A 23,224-nucleotide genomic window follows, 5' to 3' on the forward strand; every position below is an offset into this window, starting at 1 on the left:
TCTCCCGCTTCCCGTCCCATTTCCGTATTTTTCCGTAAATACGAAAACAGACGGGATAAATATAGAAATACGGGCGGGACGGGACGGGATTTTTTTCATCGGTTTTCATCCTTACTCTAACCCAAACTGAACTAAATCTAAAGATACATGGCCCATATGGCCCAAACACTCACACAGGAGCCGGTTCACAAGTCTTCTTTAATTCCTGTTTTAAGCCCAACTTGCTCGCGGACTATTAATTAACTCTGTTAATTTATGGTGATAACATGTAGATGCATATGTGTTGTATCCATTTGTTTTTTTATAAATATTTTTGTACAAATTTAGGTGTAATTAAGTTTGGTAACACGGTAACACTGGATATATGTTCTCCTCTCTGTAATCACCTCTTGATATGATGACATGATCATCGTTGTTGGGTCGTAATCATATGACTCCGTCCACTGGAGTTCAAATCTCTATAACCCCATAATTTTTATAGTCCCCCCTTCCAAAATATAGGTCATTTTGACTTTTTTAAATTTATAGTATTTGCTAAGTACCTAGATATATCATATGTCTAGATACATAGCAAAACATATGAATCTAGAAATATCAAAACGACCTGCATTTTGGAACGGAGGGAGTACATCACTACTTTAAACAATTTATTAATATATGAAACATCAAAATATCTCTTCACAGAAAGCACCATATCAAGCTCCGTCGCGGTTTCCTTGGCAATGAATTAATATTACTGTAGCTATTTTGATCGCTACTATTTCACTTAAAAGTTCATAAATACTTGAATTTAATATTATTAGAATTATCATGAACTATACTTGACCACTATTTTATACTTTAACTTATATATGTATAATATTCTCTCAAAACACACACGGTCCAAATTTCTACGATAAAAGACAATATACCAGTTAATAAACTGAAACGGAGATATGTACCAAAACTAACAAAACAAGGAACTTAATTTTATTAATAGGCTTAATTTTATTATTTTTCTCTCCCTATGTGGGCGGGCCCACCCTCGCATACGTGACAAAACGGCGTTATTCCGAACGAATATCTCCATCATGCACGCATCGCATCAACAGCGAAACCATCCCATCCAATCAAGTCAGGATCATATCCGAAATCGACCGTTCATTGTCATCTGGTTGTGACCCACTACACTAGCTGGCTGCTGCTGCATTCATTAGAAACGACTCAACTCAGGCCCTACATGTAAACGCAAAAAAGCCTTAAACGCATTAAAGTGAACGGAATCTTGCTAATTTAAAGTATTAAATGAAGTCTATTTATAAAACTTTTTGCATGGTTGTGCTGTAAATCGCGAGACGAATCTAATGAGCCTACGTAATCCATGATTTGCAACAGTGATGCTACAGTAACCATCCGCTAATTATTGATTAAACATGGATTAATTAGCATCATTAGATTCATCTCGCGATTTACAACCCATCTATGCAAAAAGTTTTGCAAATAGACTTCATTTAGTACTTCAAATGCCCTATTTACATCTTTACACAATTTTGCAAAATGAACTAAACACCCCCTCAAAGTAACTCTTCCAAACATGAGAGGTGCCCATCGGTGGGGCCACACGACCCAGGGCCTCCTTATTAGCTTTTGGCTTTTGCTAATTACTTGTACATGTATACTACAATACTGAGAACAATCAAAGGTGTAGGTAGCTTCGCGTAATACCCATTTTGCCCCCTCCTTGCCCCACAATATATAAAACAAAATAAAATAGTAGCATATATAGAAGCTAGCTCTGCCCATTGTAATAATCTACTGTGCTTGTTGCTACCATACCAACTTGGTGATAGGAGTCTTTCAAGATAAGTGTGTCAACTTTTAAGTAGCCTTTACATTCATCAGGATAAGAGTCAATGCAAGGAAAAACAGAAGTCATTCTTGTCATGTCTTAGTCAAACTGTCGTGCTGGGTATGTTCATTGAACCTGTGGAAACAAACCATTGCCCCCTGCTGGTGCTAGCACAGCGGTTACATGAGAACATGCTCCTTATACTAGGTATATATGATGATGTTGGCTTCCATTTGAATTTGTGCACGTTTGCCTGACCCTTCAAAGTGAATCTTGACTGCTTGCCTAACTTTGAACGTGCACAATCATATAGGCATGGCACCAGACTTTTAATTAAGGGTATTTTTGTTCAGCATAGCGTCAGTTAATTAGTTTGGAGAGCGTGCTTGTAGCCCAAGCTATATGGAGAACTAACTTCCATCACTCTGTTTTGCTGGCTGCTTCTCCAGCCAATTAATAGTATTTTTCTCTCACACCAAACCAGCATCAATCACCAATTAGCTAGTAGTAATTCATAACAAACCAGCACCGGCCACCAGCCGCAGCGAAGAGTGCATTTGAGGCTTCACACTCGTATGGGTATATATCATGATGATGTTAATTTGCATTGCTTTCCACACATGCTGGAAACCAATAGGCTGGTTCAGTTCACCCGATCGAGCGAGCTTTCCCATCAGCAGGCATCGCCGCAAACGGAACAAGACACACGAACCTGCAGACAAAACCACAGCATCGATCAGTCCAGCACTCCAACCTGACGTGACCACACAGCTAGCAGATCAGAATTCCAAGCTTTCTCCTCCCTGATGTGCTAGGTAACTGATATCGTTTATTATCTCGAAACGTTAAAAAATGAAAAATAAAAAACGAAGACTATGCTCGTACTTTCCCTGGGCCGGCGGCGTTCACCGCCAACCATCTGTTCAAGTCCCAGTGGTAGTTCAGGAGTGAAGTGCAGTGCAGTAGACTGGGAGAAAAAGGGATGTGAAAGCTAGCTAGCTAGGTTAGCTCACTAGCTTAATTATGTTGCTTGAGCCCGCGAAACTCTCTCTCTCCAGTCCTGACCCCGTCTCTGACGGCCGGAATATAATTATTCCCCACGTTTTGCTTTAACAACGATCACGAATTGGAGCAGACGACGCTAGCTTCTGGAGATAATATCTCTGGAAAAGCGTGGCATTAGCCGCGACGGCAGGGCATTTGGGCACCATAAACTACGCGCACGTCCACACCGGCGGTGGTGGCGAGCGGCCGCGAGTGGTTCGCCGGGAGAGAGTTTGCTCGTCGTCTCTGCTGTCCTTTGACGAGACCGGCCGGCCGGCGTGCAGCTCCTCCTTTGCTCCTCTCGCTCTCTCTCCGCGAGACCGCGTGCAAGACAGCAACGGGATTACGCAACGGTGACTCAACCGGTCAGAGCAGTGAAGCAGTACAGGACAGGGGTGGTGACTGGGGCTAAGATTTGACGACCCGACCTGGTGACAAAGAGACCTTTTGGCTCTCGTGTGTGGGTCCGGGACGGTGTAACGAACATGGCACCATTTATGTCATTTCGAGTGATTTTAGTGATCGTATGACAACACAATCAATGGGACTAATGGCTTTGTTAAGTGAATATTTCTAGATCCCAGGGATGAAGTAAAAAGGCCAAGCAAAGCAAAACACGAAGAAAGAACTCAAAGAAACGCTGAATTGGACGAGTTCTACTGAAATCAGTAGCACCGGAAGAACCGATGCCTATAGCATCGGTGCATCCGATGGTTGTCGGAAGTTCCGACGTCCTGGCATCGGTGCAAGTCTGAGCACCAAATAGAGAACAAGCGAAGACCAAGTCAAGATAGTCAGGTCACCGGTTGAACCGACAGAGTCAAACTAGGCATCGGTGCATTGGATGTACTATGTCCCAGAGACGATGTCAAACACGCAGGAGCCAAGCCTTCAGCACCGGTTCAACCGACGGAGCATCGGTGCATACCGTCGGAGCATTGACGTCAGCAGAAGAGAGAGGTCCAACGGCTAGTCCAGTTGCTGTTGTGACCGGTTGAACCGACGCCCAAAGCATCGGTTCATCCGATGGTCTCTGGAGTCGCTGCAACTGTGTCAGCAAGCCAACGGCTACTTCAGTTGCTGTGAGTGACCGGAAGTTCCGACGCCTCTTCACCGGAAGTTCCGATGCCTACGCAGAATTCTACCAACGGCTACAAACGGCTAGTTCGACTTGAAGGCCTATATATATGTGCTCCCCCGGCCATTTGAAGATTGCTGGAGTTGCTAGAAGTCATACACACACACCTAAGAATATCTCCAAGCCATACAAGAGCTCATTGGTCATATCCTTAGTCCTTAGCACAAGCTTTGTGAGTGTTAGTGCTAGGTTAGCTCTTGAGTGAGTGATCAAGCAAGGTTTAGATCCTTGTGCTGTGGTTCTAGAGTGAACCATCCTTGTATCTTGGTGCGCCGGTCATCCTTGGAGCTTTGGTGGCTCGCCGGCAAGTCTACGACCCTCCGGCTTGGTGTGGAGCGGCGTCGACGACATTGTGCGGGGGACGGAGACCCCTCCTTCGTGGGCAATCTCCCTTAGTGAAGATCGGGATCAAGGTGACCGTGATTGTGTTCACGGAAGAGACTTGATTGCCGGGAAGCGATACTCTTAGTGAGTGGTTCAACAACATGGACGTAGGGGCGCCTTTGTGGCAAACCGAACCACGTGATAAATCCTCGTGTCGAGAGTTCGCTTCCTCTCATCTCTCTCTTTAAGCTTCCGTATTTCTTATTGCAAATTGTATGCCTTTACTTTCTTAGTGTAGTATCGTGCTAGGATTGGCTATAGGTTGTAAAACTCTTTTGGGATGAGGGTTACACATTAAGGTGAACCGTAGTTGCACATCTAGATAGTTTGTTTTAGTTTAATTTTGTACAAACTAGTTGGAGCCATAGGTTAATTTTTTAATTGTGTCTAATTCACTCCTTCTTCTTCTTAGGCTAGAGCACCCGATCACTTTCAGACGGCGAGCTAGTTAATAGCCTCGTGCCAAAATGCGCACTGTTCAACGCCACGATGTGGAAAGGTTGGTGTTTTCGTTTAGCCAGAAGATCGATCGCCGATCGGGCCGTCGTCAGAGGTCAGAACGAGGAGAGGACAGGAAGAATGGAAAAAACAAAGATGAACTCTCCTCCTCCGTCCGGTGATGTCCAAATAAATCCCCACCTGGGATGTCGTCGCTTCCCGGAAACGAAGCCCACAGGGCCGCGCACTACCTCGGAGCGAAATGGCCGCCCCCCTTGCCGTTGACAGTGACGCACTAGCGAGCAAAAGGGAAATGCCATAGGACAGTGCAAATCGACGTGCACTAGCTAGCTTAGCAGCAGTGGAACAGCCACGAGTCAGCGATACTGGCAAACAAGAGATATAGCAGCAGGACGATTGGAAGTTGACATGCACTAGGCAGAGTAGTTGGGAAGTTTTGGCAAGTGTGGCGGGCTAACCATGTTACAGCATACCCGGAAATGGCAAAGACTTAGGAGTTAGGAGTACTTAGAAGTTTAGGATAGAATGGTATTACTTGGGGGCGTCCATAGTTTTTACTAATTAAGACATTTTTAGTATAATTAATAGGAAAAAAATCCAGTTTACACCTTCAAACTATCATAAAAGTTCAATTTTTGACCTGCGGCTACAAAATCGGATAACAAGGACCATCCAACAACCCAAAGCGGAAAAATTTGACCATTTGGGTGATTTCAAAGATGGTTTTGTATTTTTTAAAAAATTTAAAAAATGGTTAGAATTAAAAAATCAAAACTATTTCAGTTTAAATCAGAAAAATAAATATTAATTTTTTTCTAAAAATATAACCTACATAATGTTGCTCTATTTGAATCTTATTAATTCAAAAACAATATGCATAACTATAAGCAAACACATACTAGGGATATGAAAAAATTGGAACCGAATACCTCATAAGTAGATAGATTACATTTTTAGAAAAATGCTGACAGTTGTTTTGTTTTTATTTAAAATGAAATACTTATGTATTTTTTAGTTTAAACTTGAATTATTTATTTTTTATAAAATAAAAACTACCTTTGAAACCATCAATTTGTAGAGTTTCGATAGTTGGATGACCTCCGTTATTGGGGTTTGTAGTTAAACATTGAAAATTAGACTTTTGTGAAAGTTTGAGAGTGCAAACTAGATTTTTTTTTGTTCCAATTAATATGATCGAATGTATAATACTCCATGGGCCTCTCAATTTTAGAACCCAATTAAATGGCTCAAATTTTATCACTAAGGTCTCCCTTCAATCCAAACAAGGTGCCTCACCGCGGGGAGTCTGTCACCCACGCTCCCTCGGTCGCTCCTGTGCGTACATGGCTAAATGGATGGTACGACACATGCCGTTAAGGTAGGCAAGGCACACCAAGAATAAGTTTGTGGGTCGTGCCATGCCAGCATACGAGCTTAGGGACTGCACAGTCAACTATTGTGTTAAGTATGCCTCAATCCTCTCACCCTCATCCCAACACCCAACTCCTCCCTTTCGGTCTCCCCATATCATGCTCGCCCTAGTGACCTCGGTCTCTCTCCACACGCCTCGAGCTCCTTAAACGAGCACAAGAAGAAGAAGAAGATCAGCCATCTCCGCAGCTCCGCACATGCCACCCATGGATCCACCACCACCATATGCCGCTTTGCAAGGTGATATGGAGGTGGAGAGGGAGGGCGAGGCAAGAGAAGCTAGGCGAGTGTTAGTAGCGTGTGGCTAGGGCTTAGGCGGCATGACTATATATCGCATATATATGTTGCAAATCACCGAGCCATCGCCTGAAGAGGAGCGATGCCCTCAATTCAGCCCAATACGTCCCATTTGCAATTGCAACCTAGCACTGCCTCCTTCTTCCTCGTGCTCACATCGCCGCTTGCCGTTGTTGCATGCTAGGGAGCTATCGGAGGGTGGCTGCTCACCCGGGCCTTAGAGGGAGGGCCGGTAGTGGCAGGCCGGCCCCGACGGGTCGGAGGAGGCGGACGCGGGGGCTGCGAGGCGCGGCGCCGGGGCGTCGCCAGTCGGGCGACAGGAGATGGCGGTTGTGCTGGCGGCGGGTGGGGGAGTCGACGGTGGTGGACGGCGGTGGCAGTGGGAGGCGGCAGCAACGGTGCTAGGTGGTGGCCAGCGCGAACAAACCAGGGTCCCGCGTGGAGCTCCACGCCAGTCGCCCACGCCGGTGGGGTGTGGGAGGGGCTGGGAGGCGGACAGCGGGAGCCGAAGGTGTGTTTGGGAAGAAGAAAGTGTGGCGTGAGAAGGGAGGAGCTGCTCATAGACCGCTGAATTCAAGTGATTGTTCCATGGACCATCATCCGAAGCAATAGCGAGCTGCGTCCGGGCTTAGGCGGATGGAGCGTGGCTTATATCCTAGGGTCATGGGTTAGCTCAGGCCACCGGTTAAATGGGGCAGACCTGGGCCACCCAACGTGCCCTATTAGACGTGTGACTGCTATTAGGAGTTAGACGTGTGACTGCTATTATGAGTCAGACGTGTGACAGGTGTCACACAGTTATATTTTCAAAACCGTATATCCAAATCAAAATCTGACTGCACCAATGTATTTATTGCGACAAAACTTCAAAACAAAATCACACTTGGTTGATTTTTGTGGAACATTTTTTGAATGCGGAACAATTTTTTTGAAGCTAGAACAATTGTTCTAGCAATATAAAAATTATTCTGTCTTATTTGATTGTTTTACTGCTAGTCATACACGTGACTCCTAATATTTTTGCCAGATCGTCCTTTAAACACGATCCTGCAGAACATCCGTAACCTTCTTGCTGAGTACTCGCATGGCAGTTTGAGATAACAATTTCGAACAGCCCAATAGAACTAGATGCAGCCCATAAATCTCAGCAAATGCAGCCCATGCTTGCTCTTCTCTCTGGTAATAGCAAGGAGACAACCGACAATATTTTTTTTGTGCTTTCCTTCTTTTACTTTATCTTTTATTTCTTTCCTTCATCTATTTTATTTTGTTTTCCTATTTCCTTCTCATTGCTTTCTTGTTCTTCTATTTTATATTTTATATTATTTTTCTTTCTCATTTTTCTTTTTATCTTTGGTATTACTGATTTGTATTTTATTTTTTTGGTTTTTTATTTTTATTTTGTAGACTAAATTGTTTGCCTCTAAAATTAATGTGTTTGTAAATGTTGATGCTTTTGCTCCTCTCTGTAGAACAATTCATATGTGTTTGGATCCTTTGTTCTGAACATTAAGTTATGATGTATCATGTTTAATCTTTTGTTTGTAGCAAAAAAAGTTGTTGGTAATTCATCAAAATAATATCATTCTAGCTTAATCAAATTTAAACTTGTTTTGAAAATTTTTATTGTAAGAAATGTTCTGGTGAAATTGAGATATAATTTGGATGATCGGTTTAAAATTTATCTTTCTTCCGCAACCCCTTGCAGGCAAGTGACGTCGGCGAGTATTTGATTTTATTCTCCACTTTTTCTTGTCTTCCTGTGAGGCCCACGAACATAGCTAGGCGCGCGTTACATGCGTTTGATGTGTGTGGGCCAACTTTTGCATGCGTAGACACTTCTTGTTTTTGCACTCCCACTTCGCCGCCCCTCGGGCTCTCCACAGTGTGTACTAGAATGGTGCGCAAAGAGGAGAGAGAGGATTTGGAGATCACTTCAGGCTAGTGATGCTAACTCAGAGTAATACTAAAAAAATTTAAAACCGGTGCATCTACATTCACCGATACCTGAATTATAAATAATAATAAAATCACTGTAGTAACAAGAGGTAGTCTCGGTAAATTTTTTACTTTACGTGGGCCCCATCTGGTAAATGGCATCACTTCTGCTTTTGCCCACGCCGCAGCTCCGGATAGCGATGCCCGGTTTTCCCTCTATAGGTCCCACTATTCTGTGGGCATCGCTCTCCCACTATTTTTCCTCTCAGGTGGCGTAATTGTCGCCTTCAGTGATCGGTGATCACGCCCCCTCACGGCCTCACTCACCCGTTGTCCTGGTTTTAAAGGAGGAATGTAAGAGATGCCAACAGCCTTCATGGAGAAGCTCAATCTGGCAAGGTCGTCATATGTGGTTGGAGGTCTGGGTAGAGATTAAGTTTCCTGGCTGAAGCAGGGTGATGCTAAAATTTCATAGACCCATAAGCAACAGAGATGTATTGTTCTTCGTCTTCCTCGAATCCAATCCTCCACATTAACAACAGCGTTCGCCCCCCGCCACCTCACGCAAACAACATCATTTTTCTTCTTTCCCATCGCCGAAGTGCCCACCGCCCGCCTGCATTTGTTCCACTTCCACGGCTAGTGCTTCCACATGCGTACGTCTCGCGATATCACCCCTCGACGTCCCATTTCTGGTCCGGCCGACTCCTTCGCCATCCCTCTGAGCCTGCAGGCTGCCGGAGAACCAGACAACACCAAAACTACCCATAACGTCGCCATGTTTTTCCCAAGGCTGCCGAGATTTCAGGCGACCGGACAATAGGAGTGGAAGTTTACGTCAGAGTTGCGGGGCATCTACCTTGCTACTACACATTAAACTTCGTTTCGATTCATTGCTCCTAGCTAGTATCTGAATTCAGAAGACTCCTATACTTAAATTGGTCTGTCACGTGATACTTCAATGGATTCGATGCTGCTGCAAGACTTCTATTCTGGCCCGTTGTATGGTACTTCCATTCCACGCAACACCAGATCCTTCGATTGACGATCAAGAATTTTTTTTTAACGAGCACATCGAAAATTTATTTTAAACTCTCTATTTTAACATAGCCTGGTGCCCTGGTGCGCGGTGCTATGTTGTGAGCTCGCCGCGAAGAGCAATGGAGGGCAGTGGGAAGGTGGCGTACAACAGCTGCGGCGGCGGCGGCGGCCGCCTTCACCACGACACCAAGCTGCTCAGGAGCTTCAGCAGCGTGGAGCCCCGCAAGTTCGGGATCGGCCTCTTCGCCGGCCTCCTCATCGTCACCTGCGCCTACGTCTCCACCGCCAAATTCGACGCCGTCCACATCGCCATGAGCAAGCAACCGAGTAAACCACAAGAATGCTAGAATCTCTTCAGCAGAGCGCTATCAGTCACTATCTGCATTCTCCTCTTGTTCACTTGGCTAATTTTTCAAATAATCTTTCTCATTTCTGTGTTTGCGCACGCAGTAAGTTCCTCGGCCAAGAATGCAGTTGGGTTTAGCTCGCCGGTCAACGCCGGAGATAATTCGAAGCAGCCACTAGGTGAGAGGCACCTTCAAGCTTGTAGTGTAGAGAGTTGCTAAGTAAGCAGCCAGTGACATCGACATCAGTAACCGGTCAACGACCTGCTTGTTCTTCCTCGCTTCGGTTTAGGTTTGGGCGAGCAGAACCACCAAGGTGCATTGTCGAAGGAGAGGAGGAGCAAGGATGAGGCCGAGAAAGATGACGTCGGCGGAGGCGGCATTTCCAATTCTGGCGTTGCTGCTGCCTCTGCGGCGCCACCGGATCCTGCGGCGGAGGGCGGCAAGGATGAGGTTCCTGAGACGGATGATGACCCAAGCGCCGCTGCTGTTCTCCCCCTGTCACCAGATTCCGCAGACACCACGCAAGAATCAGGTCAGCAAGCAGCCATCTTGAACTAACAAGCTGATGCCAATTCGGTAGGATAAGTGTGAGCGTGTTCTTGCTTTCCTTGTCAGGTGTTCTTGAAGATCAGGAACTGCAGGTGCAGAATGCTGTAGCGGAAGCTGCTGCTAATCCACCCGAGAACAGCGATGGTGTCAGCAGCAGCACCAATGGCAGCTCCCCCTCCGTGATTCCATTTCCATCTGATCCTGCTGAAATCCCTGCTCCTGCCCCCGCTCCGGCAATCGAAGCTCCTGCTGACAAGATTCCAGAAATTGAGGCCCCTCCTCCTCCCACTCCAGAAATTGAGGCCTCTCCGGTCCAACTGATTCCACCTACTCCAGAGGTCAAGCAAGCAGGTAAGTAGGTGATTCTTATGTTCGTGGCAAAAGATTTTTTTTTGTCTCCTTCTGACAAACCAGTTAGCCAAACCATTTTGAACGGTTTGGGCTTGGGACACCATCCAGTAACTGCATAATTGATTAACAAGCAACGTGCTTAATTTTAACCGTTTGCAAGATTGGGAGGCGCCGGCACGGGAATGGAAGCCGCTGTGCGACGTCACGTCGAACCACCGCATCGACTGGTGCGAGCTCGACGGCGACGTCCGCGTGGTCGGCGCCAACGGCAGCGTCACCCTGGTGGCGCCGCCCGGCGCGGACGGGCGCAGCTTCCGCGAGGAGTCGTGGCGCGTCAAGCCGTACCCTCGTAAGGCCGACCCGAACGCCATGCGCAACGTCCGCGAGGTGACGGTGCGGTCGGTGTCGTCCGCCGGCGGCGCGCCGGCGTGCACGGACCGGCACGACGTGCCGGCGCTGGTGTTCTCGGACCGCGGGTACACGGGCAACTACTTCCACGCGTTCACGGACGTGGTCCTGCCGCTGTTCCTGACGGCGCGGCAGTACGGCGGCGAGGTGCTGCTGCTGGTGGCCAACCACCAGGCGTGGTGGGTGGGCAAGTACGCGCCCGTGTTCCGGGGCCTCTCCAAGTACGGAGCCGGTGGACCTGGACCGCGACCCGCGCGCGCGCTGCTTCCGCCGCGTCCAGGTCGGGCTCACCAGCCACGACGACTTCAGCATCGACCCGCGCAGCGCGCCCAACGGCTACTCCATGCTCGACTTCACCGCGTTCCTGCGCGCCGCCTACGGGCTCCCCCGCGACGCCGTCGCGGCGCCGGCGCGGGCGTCGGGGCGGCGGCCGCGGCTCCTGGTGATCGCGCGCGCGCGCAACCGGCGGTTCCTGAACGTGGAGGAGATCGCGCGGGGCGCGCGGAGGGTGGGGTTCGAGGTGGTGGTGTCGGAGGGCGGGCACGAGGTGGCGCCGTTCGCGGAGCTGGCCAACAGCTGCGACGCCGTGGTGGGCGTGCACGGCGCGGGGCTGACCAACATGGTGTTCCTGCCGAGGGGCGCGGTGGTGATCCAGGTGATCCCGCTGGGCCCGCTCGAGTTCGTGGCGAGCTACTTCCGGGGCCCGTCCAGGGACATGGGGCTCCGGTACCTGGAGTACCGGGTGGCGCCGGAGGAGAGCACGCTGCTGGACAGGTACCCGCGCGACCACCCCGTGATCGCCGACCCGGGGAGCATCAAGGCCAAGGACTGGGTGTCCTTCATGGGGGTCTACCTCTTCGAGCAGGACGTCCGCCTCGACATGAAGCGCTTCCGCCCTGTGCTCAAGAAGGCGCTCTCGCGCCTTAGAACCAAGCCCAAGAACCCCAAGAACAACTAAGCAATGTACTACTAGCTAGGAGTATTTCTCGTCATCACATTCACATTGTAATTTTAGTACCTCTAGACACATTTTCAAGGACAGTAAAAAGAACTATCTCTACCACAAAAAAAAAACTAGAGCGTCCATGCGATCAGAATTCAGGAATGCTGTGTACTTGTAACTAGCAGTACTACTGTACATTTTCTTTTTACCATCTCCGCCAGGTTGTACACTAAGCTAGAGTCAACTTCCTACATGCTACATATTCTAAGGTGCCAAGTTGCTAGTGCGAGAAGCTATACATACAGATCTCGGGAGTAGAAGATGGTGCAGTGCTGACAAACTAAGATCACTTTTTTTTTCCATTGCCGCTAAGGAGGTGCATGTGCTGTGCATGGGACAGTGCGAGCTCTGGCGCAGCCGGCAGGGGCACGTTGACTGGGAGGTCTGGGATCGCCTAGTTTATCGAAGAGTCGTAGATGGCATCGCCCATGCTCCCAGATGCTCCTCGCAACTATTGTTAGCTCCATAATTACCCTACGATGAGATTCTCCAAGGAAGTATCCAACCTATTCAGGGCCTGCTTGGTTGGAACCTCAAATTGCTCCAAAAAGGTTGGTGACGACCGATTGAGACGTACAAATGCAGGACCAAAACTTTTGCAGGAAGTGCATGTTTAGATCATATTCATGTGGAAATTTGATTTCGCAAAAACAAAAGGTGGGCAAACTTTGGTTTGTCCATGACACGTGGACCCCACATGCAGTTAACATTCTACAATGTTAAACTAAAACATAATCAACATGTATCTATGCTATGCAGGTCTTGTAAGGGATGTTTTGGTTTGGAAAATGTCTAAATTACTTCCCTCAACTATAGCCAAAGTTTGGATAACCCCTCTAAACTATTGTTGGTTTATTTTACCCCCAATATATGCTCTTTGGTTCAAATTACCCCCTTAATATAATTTTTCTTTTTTATTTCTCCATGCATAGGTAGAGTTTGAAGTTGAAATTTTACAAAATAATAGTACATATCATAATGCATGCTAGAAAAAATATATCATAATTTTTTATTATTATTTTGACAGGATAGAATATTTGATAATAAAATAATCATTGGAGTTCAAGATTATATGAAAATTAACGAGGAAAAAATTATAATATTTTTTAAATATGAATTGTGATGTCAACTACTACCCTGCAAAATTTGAAATTAAAATTCAACTTGTGTATGAAAAAACAAAAAAAAAGACAAATTGTATTATGGGTAAAGTGAACCAAATAGTATAGTTTAGGGAGTAAATCGAACCAAGTTATAATTTAAGTGGCTATCCAAACTTTGGCTATAACCAAAGGGAGTAAATTGAACTTTTTTCTTTTGGTTTACTAGACACGTTAAGGCATAGCGGCATACTAAATCACCCTATAGAAGTTCCCTTTAAGGCTTTAACCAACCCACCAAGTATTACATCCGGCCAACCGACGGCCACGTTTCCTAGGAAATCCACTGCGTAGTGAACTCATTTTCTCGCCCATAGGCCATGCCTGTTCAGCTGACTGTGGCTGATACTGATTTGTTGTGAGAGAAAAGTACTGCTGGCTGGCTGGTGCTGGTTTGGTGTGAGAGAAATATTATTGGCTGGATGCAGATGAACAGAGTGATGTCTATTCCATCTTGCCAAATACTCATGGCCTGTGCACGACAAATATTCTTCCACCTTAAAGTTACCGAAGCTACAGTTCTTCTAGAAGCAAAGCCATCCTGGGCCTGGTTATGAAGCTAACTAGCTAAGTAACTAAGAGGAACTGTTTACAAGCTCAGGCTCAGTAGTAGAATGGACCGGATTAGCACATCCATGCCCTCTGCATGTGAAAATTTGTTTCCAATGATCCAAATGCTCCAGAAGTGGAAATCGGACAGCTCGCACAATTGAACTCTGAACAAAAAGGCAGCCAAACGGTTGACACTAATCATCATTTTATTCCTTTCTAGTGCATCAATGTGGAGTGCACTAAGACATTTTTACACTAAGTTGTCAATCAAGATATGAAAGGAACCAGTTTATTCTTTCATCGGCCTGTAGCCCTATACATTAGTATATGAAACCTTTTGCTAACTAATCATTTCATTTCACGTATATTTTGTAGCTGGGGACTCTTCCCTACAATTACAGTGTGGTCCACTTACGACACCCCTAAACTCTCCTTCCCTAGGCGACCAAAGATCGACGCATCAGTTAGTTGAAGGATCTGCTGTTAACCCCAGCCCTGTACAGCTTCATGGACTCAGGGCCAGAGGCAGAGAGCTTAACCTCAGTGTATGCAGGGACGAAGAAAACATCACCTTCCTTTGCCTTTTCCCCATCAGACAGAGAATCAGCCTGGAGCTCACCTTCCCCGGTCATGACGAGAAAGATAGATGGGCTTGGCACCGGGGATATGACAACCAGTTTACCTGGAGGTACCAAGCAGGAATCGACCTCAAACTCATCAAATGGTGGGGTGTAGCGCCTTACGTGTGGCTGCACAGGAACACCTCGCAAGATTTCTGGGAAGGCCTGCGTGAAGGAGACTCAGTGATTACATCCACAGATTATAAAATTAAATAAGCGAATCACAAAATCGTGAAAGTAGCTTGGAAGAGCAGATTATCAGCTAGTTTTTCTTCTGACTTGACACACTAGCATACTCACTAGATTTATTTACTTGATTCAAAATAACAAGATACTTGACATTTCACTGTTTCCATGAATGTGTCTAGTCAAAAACTAGGATTCTCTAAAAAATTATATGTTATATATTTTTAACACTAAAGAGAATGTGAATCAGGTGAACTTAGGTACTAACTTAAATGTTCAAACATCATAAGAAAAGTGACCCGTGGATAACACTTTAACAGCGGATACTACTTTTTTTATAAAAAAAATACAGCGGATACTACTTTGACCCATTTACTCAGAGGTCACTGGCAGTATGGTAAACATGGCAGATATGCTTGCCAGATAAAGAATTCCTAAACCTTAACAGTGGAGCAAGTAAAATATAGAGGAAGCATTATATACATGACACAATAAATAACAATGACACTCACCTGTCTGTAAGTTAGCATTGAGCAGAGAGTTTGCACATCTCTGTATTTAGGAGTCAAACCAGCACGGACAACATTGTCTGAAGTGGCCATACATTCAATGCATTCCCCAGAGAGGTATGCATGCGGTTCATTTGCGCCAATATAAAGTGCTTCACCAGGACTAAGTTTGACATAATTAAAGAAAAGCGCTGCTAGAACACCAACATCCTCTTGATATTGTCTCTCCAGGGATAAAACCAGCTGTTCTTTATCTGTTAAGGTTCTAATCTGAATAGAGAAAGGAACCATGAATCAAGACCCAATCAAAGGCTTCTCCACTGCTGCTCATTGTGCATTATTGAATACTGATGCGACATATGTGTACTTTGGAGAACAAAGGAACCTGTCTGTCTAGTCGCTTATCAGTTATCACCATTCAGATCTTTTTCAACTAGACCAAATTGCGTTGGGCATAGTATATTTGAATTGTTGCAAATACCAACCCCTACTTATGAAAAATAGCAGCTTAGCTGCTATACATTCAATTTAGTACATGTTTGTTGAGATTTAACACCTACTTCAAAAATTTTGGGTTGCAACTATAATTAGTGCACCAAAAAAGTTAGGTGGTCATATAAACTTCAAAGGCATATGTGGTCATGCGAAAAAATACGGAACACTGGTGCAAATTTTTCTTATTGTAACAGAAACAATTTGGAAAAAAACATCCAAATCATGTAATCACAACAAAAGGGAACGTCATGATGTAAATAAAAATGGCAACCTGGTGTGTTTTTTTTTAGCATGGCCAAATAGCTTCCATATGTTAGTAGTAAATGTTTGCAGTTTCCAATGGTTCCATGTCCAACATTTTAGTAGTAAATGCTCGCAGTTTCCAATGGTTCCTTGTCCCAAATGCAACATATTGTATACCCAACATAGGAGGCTTTGTAATCAACGATGACGACTTGTCAGTTATGCTAACCATGAGTTCTTTTTGGTTAGATCCAATGCCATGGTTACATGTTAACATTTCCTTTTTAAGGAAACATAATGTTAACATCTGTCATAAATATTGTAATGTGGCTGCAATAACATGATATTTAGCATTGCAGGCTACGCGTGGCCTTGTAATCTCTGCTCAACCTTAACATTATATCATCTTTACATTTAACCTATACTACACACGTCTGGAACTTACAGGATCTGTAAGCTGAGGTGGAAATCCTAAAGTTCAAAGCTACCGTGTAGAGCTCAAGTTGAGGAGAGAAAAAACCAGTGCATTTTCATTGGCTGATGGGAAATCTGTAACTCTGAACTCATTTGAGACAATAACACTTCCACTCCTGAGAGTATTGCTGCAACAATCCACAGGCAACATTTCCTTTTTCATGCCAAAAGGGAAGTCGTCATTTTCCAAGGAAAAGAGCTTCACTTTACCAGTTTGTTCTCAAGTAAGTATCAACATTTTAATAAGTAACAAAAAGAGTTTCTAGTAAATATTCTTCTAACTTTCACATAGGTGCACTGGATTCATGAAGGGTGCATCTAGCCTATCCCAAGCCGCACAGCATATACCATAGATTTTGAAAATGGTGCCAATTCGTAAAAAAAAAGGGAAAAAACTCCATGCTACAATATACAGCCACATACAAGTTGAAGTTCAAATTCATTCTAGTTTAATTCATATGAAAATGACAAATTTCAGGTGCACATGCACTAGATGGCATGTTTTGTTTTGTAGAACATATCAACATGAAATTTGTGTATGCCCTAAATGACAAAATTTGTCATCTACATAAGCAGTAAGCACTACATGACAAAGTTTGTCATGTAGTGCGTATGCACATGAAAATTGCCGCTTTCATGAGTTAAAATAGATGAGTTTTTGCGTAGATGTATATCACAATGTCAGGCACAGATGCAAGTTTTTCTCAAATGATAGGTGTATCAAGTTTCAGGTTTCTTGAAGCTTTTAGGTATGTTTTTTTTTTATGAATTTACACCAGTTTCAAAGTCAATGGTGTTTTCACCAGATATGCTCCCCTCAAAGGCTCAGGCCCTGTTCCAGTGCTAGTGTGGAACAACCTCAGCTGTTCAATTAACATGTAGAACGGTTGATCATAAGTCGCAGCTAGACAACAAATGTAGTCCATTTCCACGGATTAGATATATCATGGTACAGCTTCATCTATGTGAGCATTTGAAAAATGGGAAAGCATTGGAGCAACCAAACACACAAAGAATTTAAGGGCCCGTATGTTTTGTCTTTGTTTTTACTATTTCGCAATCTGTATAGTTTGATAGCTCTAGAGAGGTATAGAAATGAAGGCGCTGGACTGGTAGACTCAAAACCTCCTGAACAACTTTTTGATCATTTAAAAAGATAGTCCCTAAAGACCTTTTCATGGCACGTGAATCAAGAAAAAGTAAATGCATCATAAATGAAGAACCAGAGCAGGACAAATATGCTAGCAACCTCCAGTATATGATAAAATATATGGTAGTTACTATAACTGATGTCACAAAAAACTGTAGAAGCTCACAGAAATTTAGGTCAAGAAAAATTTTCACCTTGCTCTCAATATTCAGGCGACTGATCAGTTTTGAAATTGCTTCAGAAACCATGTCTTTACTTGCTGTCATTAGCTTAGCGAAAGCTGATTGCAAAGTGGATTTTACTTCACTGCCCCCATCATACTCCTTCATAGTCATAAGCTTGCCAGCATCTTCATGCCCAACTAGCCCTTCAACTTCAGGTACAGTCCTCAGGATATCCTTGAGCTCCTTCATTGTATAAAGGGTATGTTCATTTATATGTAAGGATTTGTGCTTTCCAGACTAAAACATTAAACAAAATAGAAAAAGTTTCCTCTTTAAAATACATCATCATATACTCCCTCCATTCCAAAATGTAGGTCGTTTTGGCTTTTCTAAATTCATAGTGTTTGCTATGCACTTAGATATAACATATGTCTAGATACATAGCAAAATATATGAATCTAAAAGAGTCAAAACGACCTACATTTTGGAACGGAGAGGGTATAATTGAAAGGACGGAGGATAAAATGATTTCTTTGTGGCGAAAGCCGAATTGGCTGTGTTCAAGCAGCTGGCTCTTTTCTAGCTATCATCAAGTGAATACCATTCAGTATTTAATATTTATCCAAATAAATCCATTCAAACTGGACTAGAAAACCAAAGATGTCCATAATCTCACATCAAGATAAATTTCCTTTTGCAAGCCAGAAAAAAAAACAGAACTCCTATAAAACCAAAGATTACACCTTACTATACAATTTATGCAAATAGTCTACAGCCCTAAACTGAAATAATACAGATAGTTTGCCCCAGGGTTAGTTTGCTCTAAGTGATGGTAGAGAGTGAATGAATATATGCACAAAGGACCAATTGAACAAATCAAAGGATGACGATGGTCAGCATTGGCAAAAATACTACATTGAACTTAAAAGGTGGTATGGTTAATCTCAGTTTTGGTTATATCCAAGCAGGCAAAAACTATCATAGGTGATGTGTACAAGTACATTTATGATTTATCACTTGAAAGAAAAATCAATATTTTTGTCTATACAAAGTTGCCCTTTCCTTTCCGATATTATTTCCCTTTAGCTATGACATGCCCAAGTACAACATAAAATGTGATTCTGAAAGCATGTAAGGGAGTTATCCTGCTAAATATGTCATGAGGGTTATGTGGGACAATCCTAGGAAGTGAGCTCCTCTTTGATCTAGTTTCTCAAATTGAGAAACCAGATACAATTGAAATTATCGGTGGACATTTTTTTTGTAAAAAAAGTCAACCCACAGTATTATTGTTACAAACACTGTCTGTTTTCTTTTCTAAGTAGGAAACCCCACTAATTTTCTTATGCCCACTTACACATGCACATCAAGAACAGTGCTTCACATTATTTGCTATGACCATTAATTATACATAACAACAACGTCAGCTAACCAACTAGTCCATGGGACCTTCCAATGATAGGACTTTCTTCATCTTAGGCGGTTAGGCCTTAGCCGCCACCCAAGCATCAAACAGAGAGAAGGAAAGCCTCTTTGATTGCAACAGATTGAAACTAAGTCTAAGTGAGTTGTATGATTTTAGAATAGTAATTTGGTGCCAAATTTGAAAAAGGAAACGTGTACTCCCCATTCGGTATTGACATGTACATTTGAAATTATTAGTCGATAGTTCAAATTTCAAAAACGGTTGGCTGACAAGATGAATAAAAAAGAAAAGAGAGAAAGCTGAAAAAAATAGTAAACAGCGGTTGAGAGTAAACAATTCAAGTTCTAGACACACCTCAATGGTCGCAAAGCCGCAAAGCGCCCGGAACTCGGTGATGGCGATGGCCATCTCCGGCTTGTGGTTGTCGTCCTTGTAGGTGGAAGGCCGCAGCGCGTGCAGCACCTCGGCGAGCTTCTTGTCCGGGTGCGCCTGGATCGAGAGCGCCTTGGCCACCGACAGCACCTGCGCGTTCGCGGAGTCAACCAGCGATCGAGACGGCAGAAGCACGGAACGTGGGACAGCCGAACAGGGCGGGAGCCCGGGAAGCACCGGTTGACCGGGGCTACCTACCTTGAAGAGGAATGGGAGGTCGCCGCCCCACCGCGCGGCGACGGCGGGGCCGAGCGCGTCGGGGTTCCGCGCGAGCCAGTCCCCGAGGAGCTCGCCGCCGTCGAGGAGCGTGGAGGGGCCCGAGGGGTGCGTGCCCATCCAGAGCTCGGCGTAGGGGCGCGAAGGGTCGGGGTCCCGGGCGGCGAGGCGCGCGACGAGGGAGGCGTCCCCGCGCCGGCCCCACTCGTAGTGCTGCACCGCGCAGCGCAGCCGCAGCAGCCTCCGCCGCGGCGGCGGCTGAAGGGGAGGAGACGGCTCCGCGTCGCGCCGCGGGGAGGCGGCCGCGGGCTCGGGCTCCGGCGGAGGAGGCGGAGGCGGGGGCGGGTCCTCCATTGGGCGGAGATTCGGGAGCTGGGCGGCTTGGGGTCCGACGGTTGGAGGGAGGGGGGCGGGGGCGTTTGGATTTTAAAGGGGAGGGAGAGAGGGAGGCCGCTGCTGGGCGGCGGCCGAGGGGAGAAGACGACTCGACTCGACTCGCCCGATGCGGCGTGGCAACTGAATTGACCGCGTCGGTTTTCCTCCAACCCGGGGCGAGTGCTGCGTTGGCCGTGCATGATGGGCCGGAGGGTGGGGACGACCTGCCTTCTTTTCTTTAACGCTTTTTTTTTCCTGGTCTGCCTTTTCAATTTAGTAAAATTCTTGTAACTGTAAATATGGGAATTTGTTTTCTTTCTTGACTGCCTACATCAGAGCAAATATGTGAATGTTTAACTTTTCACCATTCGCATGGTGAATGTCTCCTCTTTTACAACAGTTCTAAGTTTATTCTAAAATATAATATTTTAATTTATTCAGTTCTAAGTTTGATCAAATTTATATAAAAAATAATATTTTAATTTCTGAATGAGGATGATTAGATCTATTATTTAATATATTTTTATAATTTATTTATTTGATGTGTGGTACATAATATTATTCTATATAAATTTGATTAAATTTAGATTTTTAGATTGCTTTAACTTAAGACAAACTAAAATGATTTACATATCAGGACGGAGGGAGTATCATATTTGTGGAAGTTCCAAACATATTAACTGCTTGAGAGGAATAAATGTCTACGGTCGCAATGAAAAAAGTTGACGTCTATTGTTTCGTATTTGTCATTTTGCAAAGTTTTTGTGTACAGAACGCACCACCACCGAGAAACTTGAATGAATTATCTTTAATTTTTGTTGAGTCAGCGGGGGTGTGGAGCAGTGGCGGAGGTTGAGGAGCTAACCCGGGGGGGGGGGGCATCCATGGCAATGCACTCTAAAAATTAATGAACATTAACCAATTTACTATTCATGCAGTGAGGATTTTTATTGGCCACAATGAAGCTCATATGATGAGACTTATGGGCCTACTATAATACTAGGAGTATAGTACGAAAAAAGATGACTTATGGTGGGGGTTTCTTTTCCTTTTTTATCCAGCGAAATCCAGATAGGCACGAGAGAAGATGGAGGGCCCACCGATAACTACATGAAGGAAACCGCTGCCGCCAGCCACCGTCCGAGGACCGAGGATCAACGCCGTCGACCGCAGGCAGGGCACCAAGGAGCGGAGCGTTAACCGCGGCCGGCGGCCTGCACCCCACCGTAAGACGCCCCCGTCACACCGGAGACAGCGAAGACGAGACGAGACGAAACGCAGCGAAGAAACGGCCTGTTGCGCCCTCGTATCAGCTCGATCTCTGCCGACGCCTACACACCAACGGCCGCCGGTACGCGCCAACCGCTAGCACAGCGCCGGAAGTGAACCACCGCCGGCCCCGGCACCCGGCACGTGGTTCGCGTTACCCCGGCCGTGGCGCCGGCGCGCGCCGTCGCTTCCTCCCGAGCGCTCACCGACACGCCCGGGGCCGGAGAGCCGGTCTCGCTTTCCCGGGCATGGCAAAGGCAAGGGCAAGCGGCTGAGCTGGGCCGGCCCCGGCCGCGGACACGCCGCGGGTACCCATGCCGCTCGGCCTTTTTCCGATCGGGAGCTGCCCACGAACAGTGCCCTTGTCGGGCAAATGGTGTCATGTGGCGACGATGCAGTCGTTAAACAAGGACCCACCCCCACTGACACTCGAAATCAACCCCTTTCAGTGCTCGCTAGCGGGCAGGCAAGGCAGGTAGCATGGCGCGGCTGTACACGCAGATGCTACTGTATTTTCATAAATTTAGGACCTGTATTTCATTAAAAATAACCCGTTCTTCCCACCTAAACTTTAGTCCTATCATATCAAGTAAGAATTTTGACATTTCGAAGTATTAAACAAAATTTAATTATAAATTTTCTTTGCACAAATGGATACTAATTCGCGAGACAGATCTAATTAGCTTAATTAATCCTTAATTAGCATACGGGTTCTGCAATTAATTTTATAATTAGACTTTATTTAATAATTCTAATAGCAATATTTTTTTTATGTGACGAAGCTAAAGTTTAACCCCGTGGAAACGAACGGACCCTTAGTAGAGCTCCTTTGAGTTCAGTCTCTCCCAAATTTGAAACCCTGCATCTGGGAGTTCAAGCAGTCCCATGTTGAAGCATTCCCGCGCAGGCTTTTTAGAACTGTCAACTGCGTGCTCCTCGTGTGATCCCAGATCAAGGACTTTGAACAGCTGGCGATCCGTCACCCATGCGAGCCTAGAAGCCGTTGACGTTCTGGACTGCTGAAATAACAACATCTCTACGCAACGCGAGAGGAGAACCGCGTCTTCAGAGTTGGTTAAAGGGGGGCAGGAACCCCCTAGCAGCTTTCACGATTGCACTCTGCCTGTTTTGGACTCGGACGATCCAAAGTGTCATGCTAGCACACGGACTGCGTTTGCTTACTGAAACTGCTAACACAGACCACCGCAGAGTATGATATGATCCGGAAACAATGGGAACACACGTTCGGATAGTCCAGCCCAACGCGTTTACTCCGAATGGTTCCGCTTGTTTCCGTCTCCGAATTGTGTGGTTACTTTCCATCTCTACTTCTTAGAATTGCTTAAGATCCAAGCCACCGTATGCTGCTGGAAATGATCTGAAAAGGATGGTCAAATTCAGGCGGATGCCGTTTGCCTCGTCATGTTTCCCCATATCCTTTCCCCATCACCGTCGTTTGGTATTTCAGACGAACTGACAGTAACAGTTTGGAATGAATGCACTGTACTGCACAACAGAACGCACGCATGCTGCTGTCCCGCGCACCTGCACCGTAGCCGGATCCGTATTCTACGACGGACAGTGATGTCCACTGCTCCTGTTTGTTCCCTACCGGAAACCGCCTCTTTCCGCCTATATACACACGGTAAAGGTTTTGCCCTGTGCCGCACACGGCATTCAGGCGTTGGCAAAGGCTGCGTCGGCAAAGACGGCATTTGCCGTGTGCAGATCTTGG

At 45.6% G+C, this 23,224-nt stretch overlaps 1 protein-coding gene and 1 pseudogene across 1 annotated transcript; one reads left to right on the forward strand and one right to left on the reverse strand.

Annotated features, from left to right (window-relative positions):
• Positions 1–9,580: 9,580 nt before the first annotated feature.
• Positions 9,581–12,215, forward strand: LOC120706127 (annotated as a pseudogene).
• A 1,903-nt stretch (positions 12,216–14,118) lies between these two features.
• LOC120706128 (mannose-6-phosphate isomerase 1-like) lies at positions 14,119–20,253 on the reverse strand. Its single transcript, XM_039990701.1, has 5 exons — positions 19,828–20,253; positions 19,552–19,719; positions 17,802–18,014; positions 15,249–15,515; positions 14,119–14,715 (listed from the first exon to the last, which is right to left on the reverse strand). The coding sequence occupies exons 1-5, from the start codon at positions 20,197–20,199 to the stop codon at positions 14,395–14,397; spliced, it is 1,341 nt and encodes a 446-aa protein (XP_039846635.1). The 5' UTR covers positions 20,200–20,253; the 3' UTR covers positions 14,119–14,394.
• Between the last annotated feature and the right edge of the window lie 2,971 nt (positions 20,254–23,224).

Source organism: Panicum virgatum, chromosome 5K (genome assembly GCF_016808335.1).
Source record: "Panicum virgatum strain AP13 chromosome 5K, P.virgatum_v5, whole genome shotgun sequence".
NCBI classification, from domain to species: Eukaryota; Viridiplantae; Streptophyta; class Magnoliopsida; order Poales; family Poaceae; genus Panicum; species Panicum virgatum.

What these genes read in the sequence shown, in the direction of transcription:
- LOC120706128 (XM_039990701.1), bottom strand. Translation starts at nt 20,199, where the DNA reads ATGGAGGACCCGCCCCCGCCTCCGCCTCCTCCGCCGGAGCCCGAGCCC. An exon ending in ACCTCCCATTCCTCTTCAAG is followed by an intron (nt 19,720 to 19,827) that starts GTAGGTAGCCCC and finishes GCGAACGCGCAG; the next exon opens with GTGCTGTCGGTGGCCAAGGC. An exon ending in CAATGCTAACTTACAGACAG is followed by an intron (nt 14,716 to 15,248) that starts GTGAGTGTCATT and finishes TCCTTCACGCAG; the next exon opens with GCCTTCCCAGAAATCTTGCG.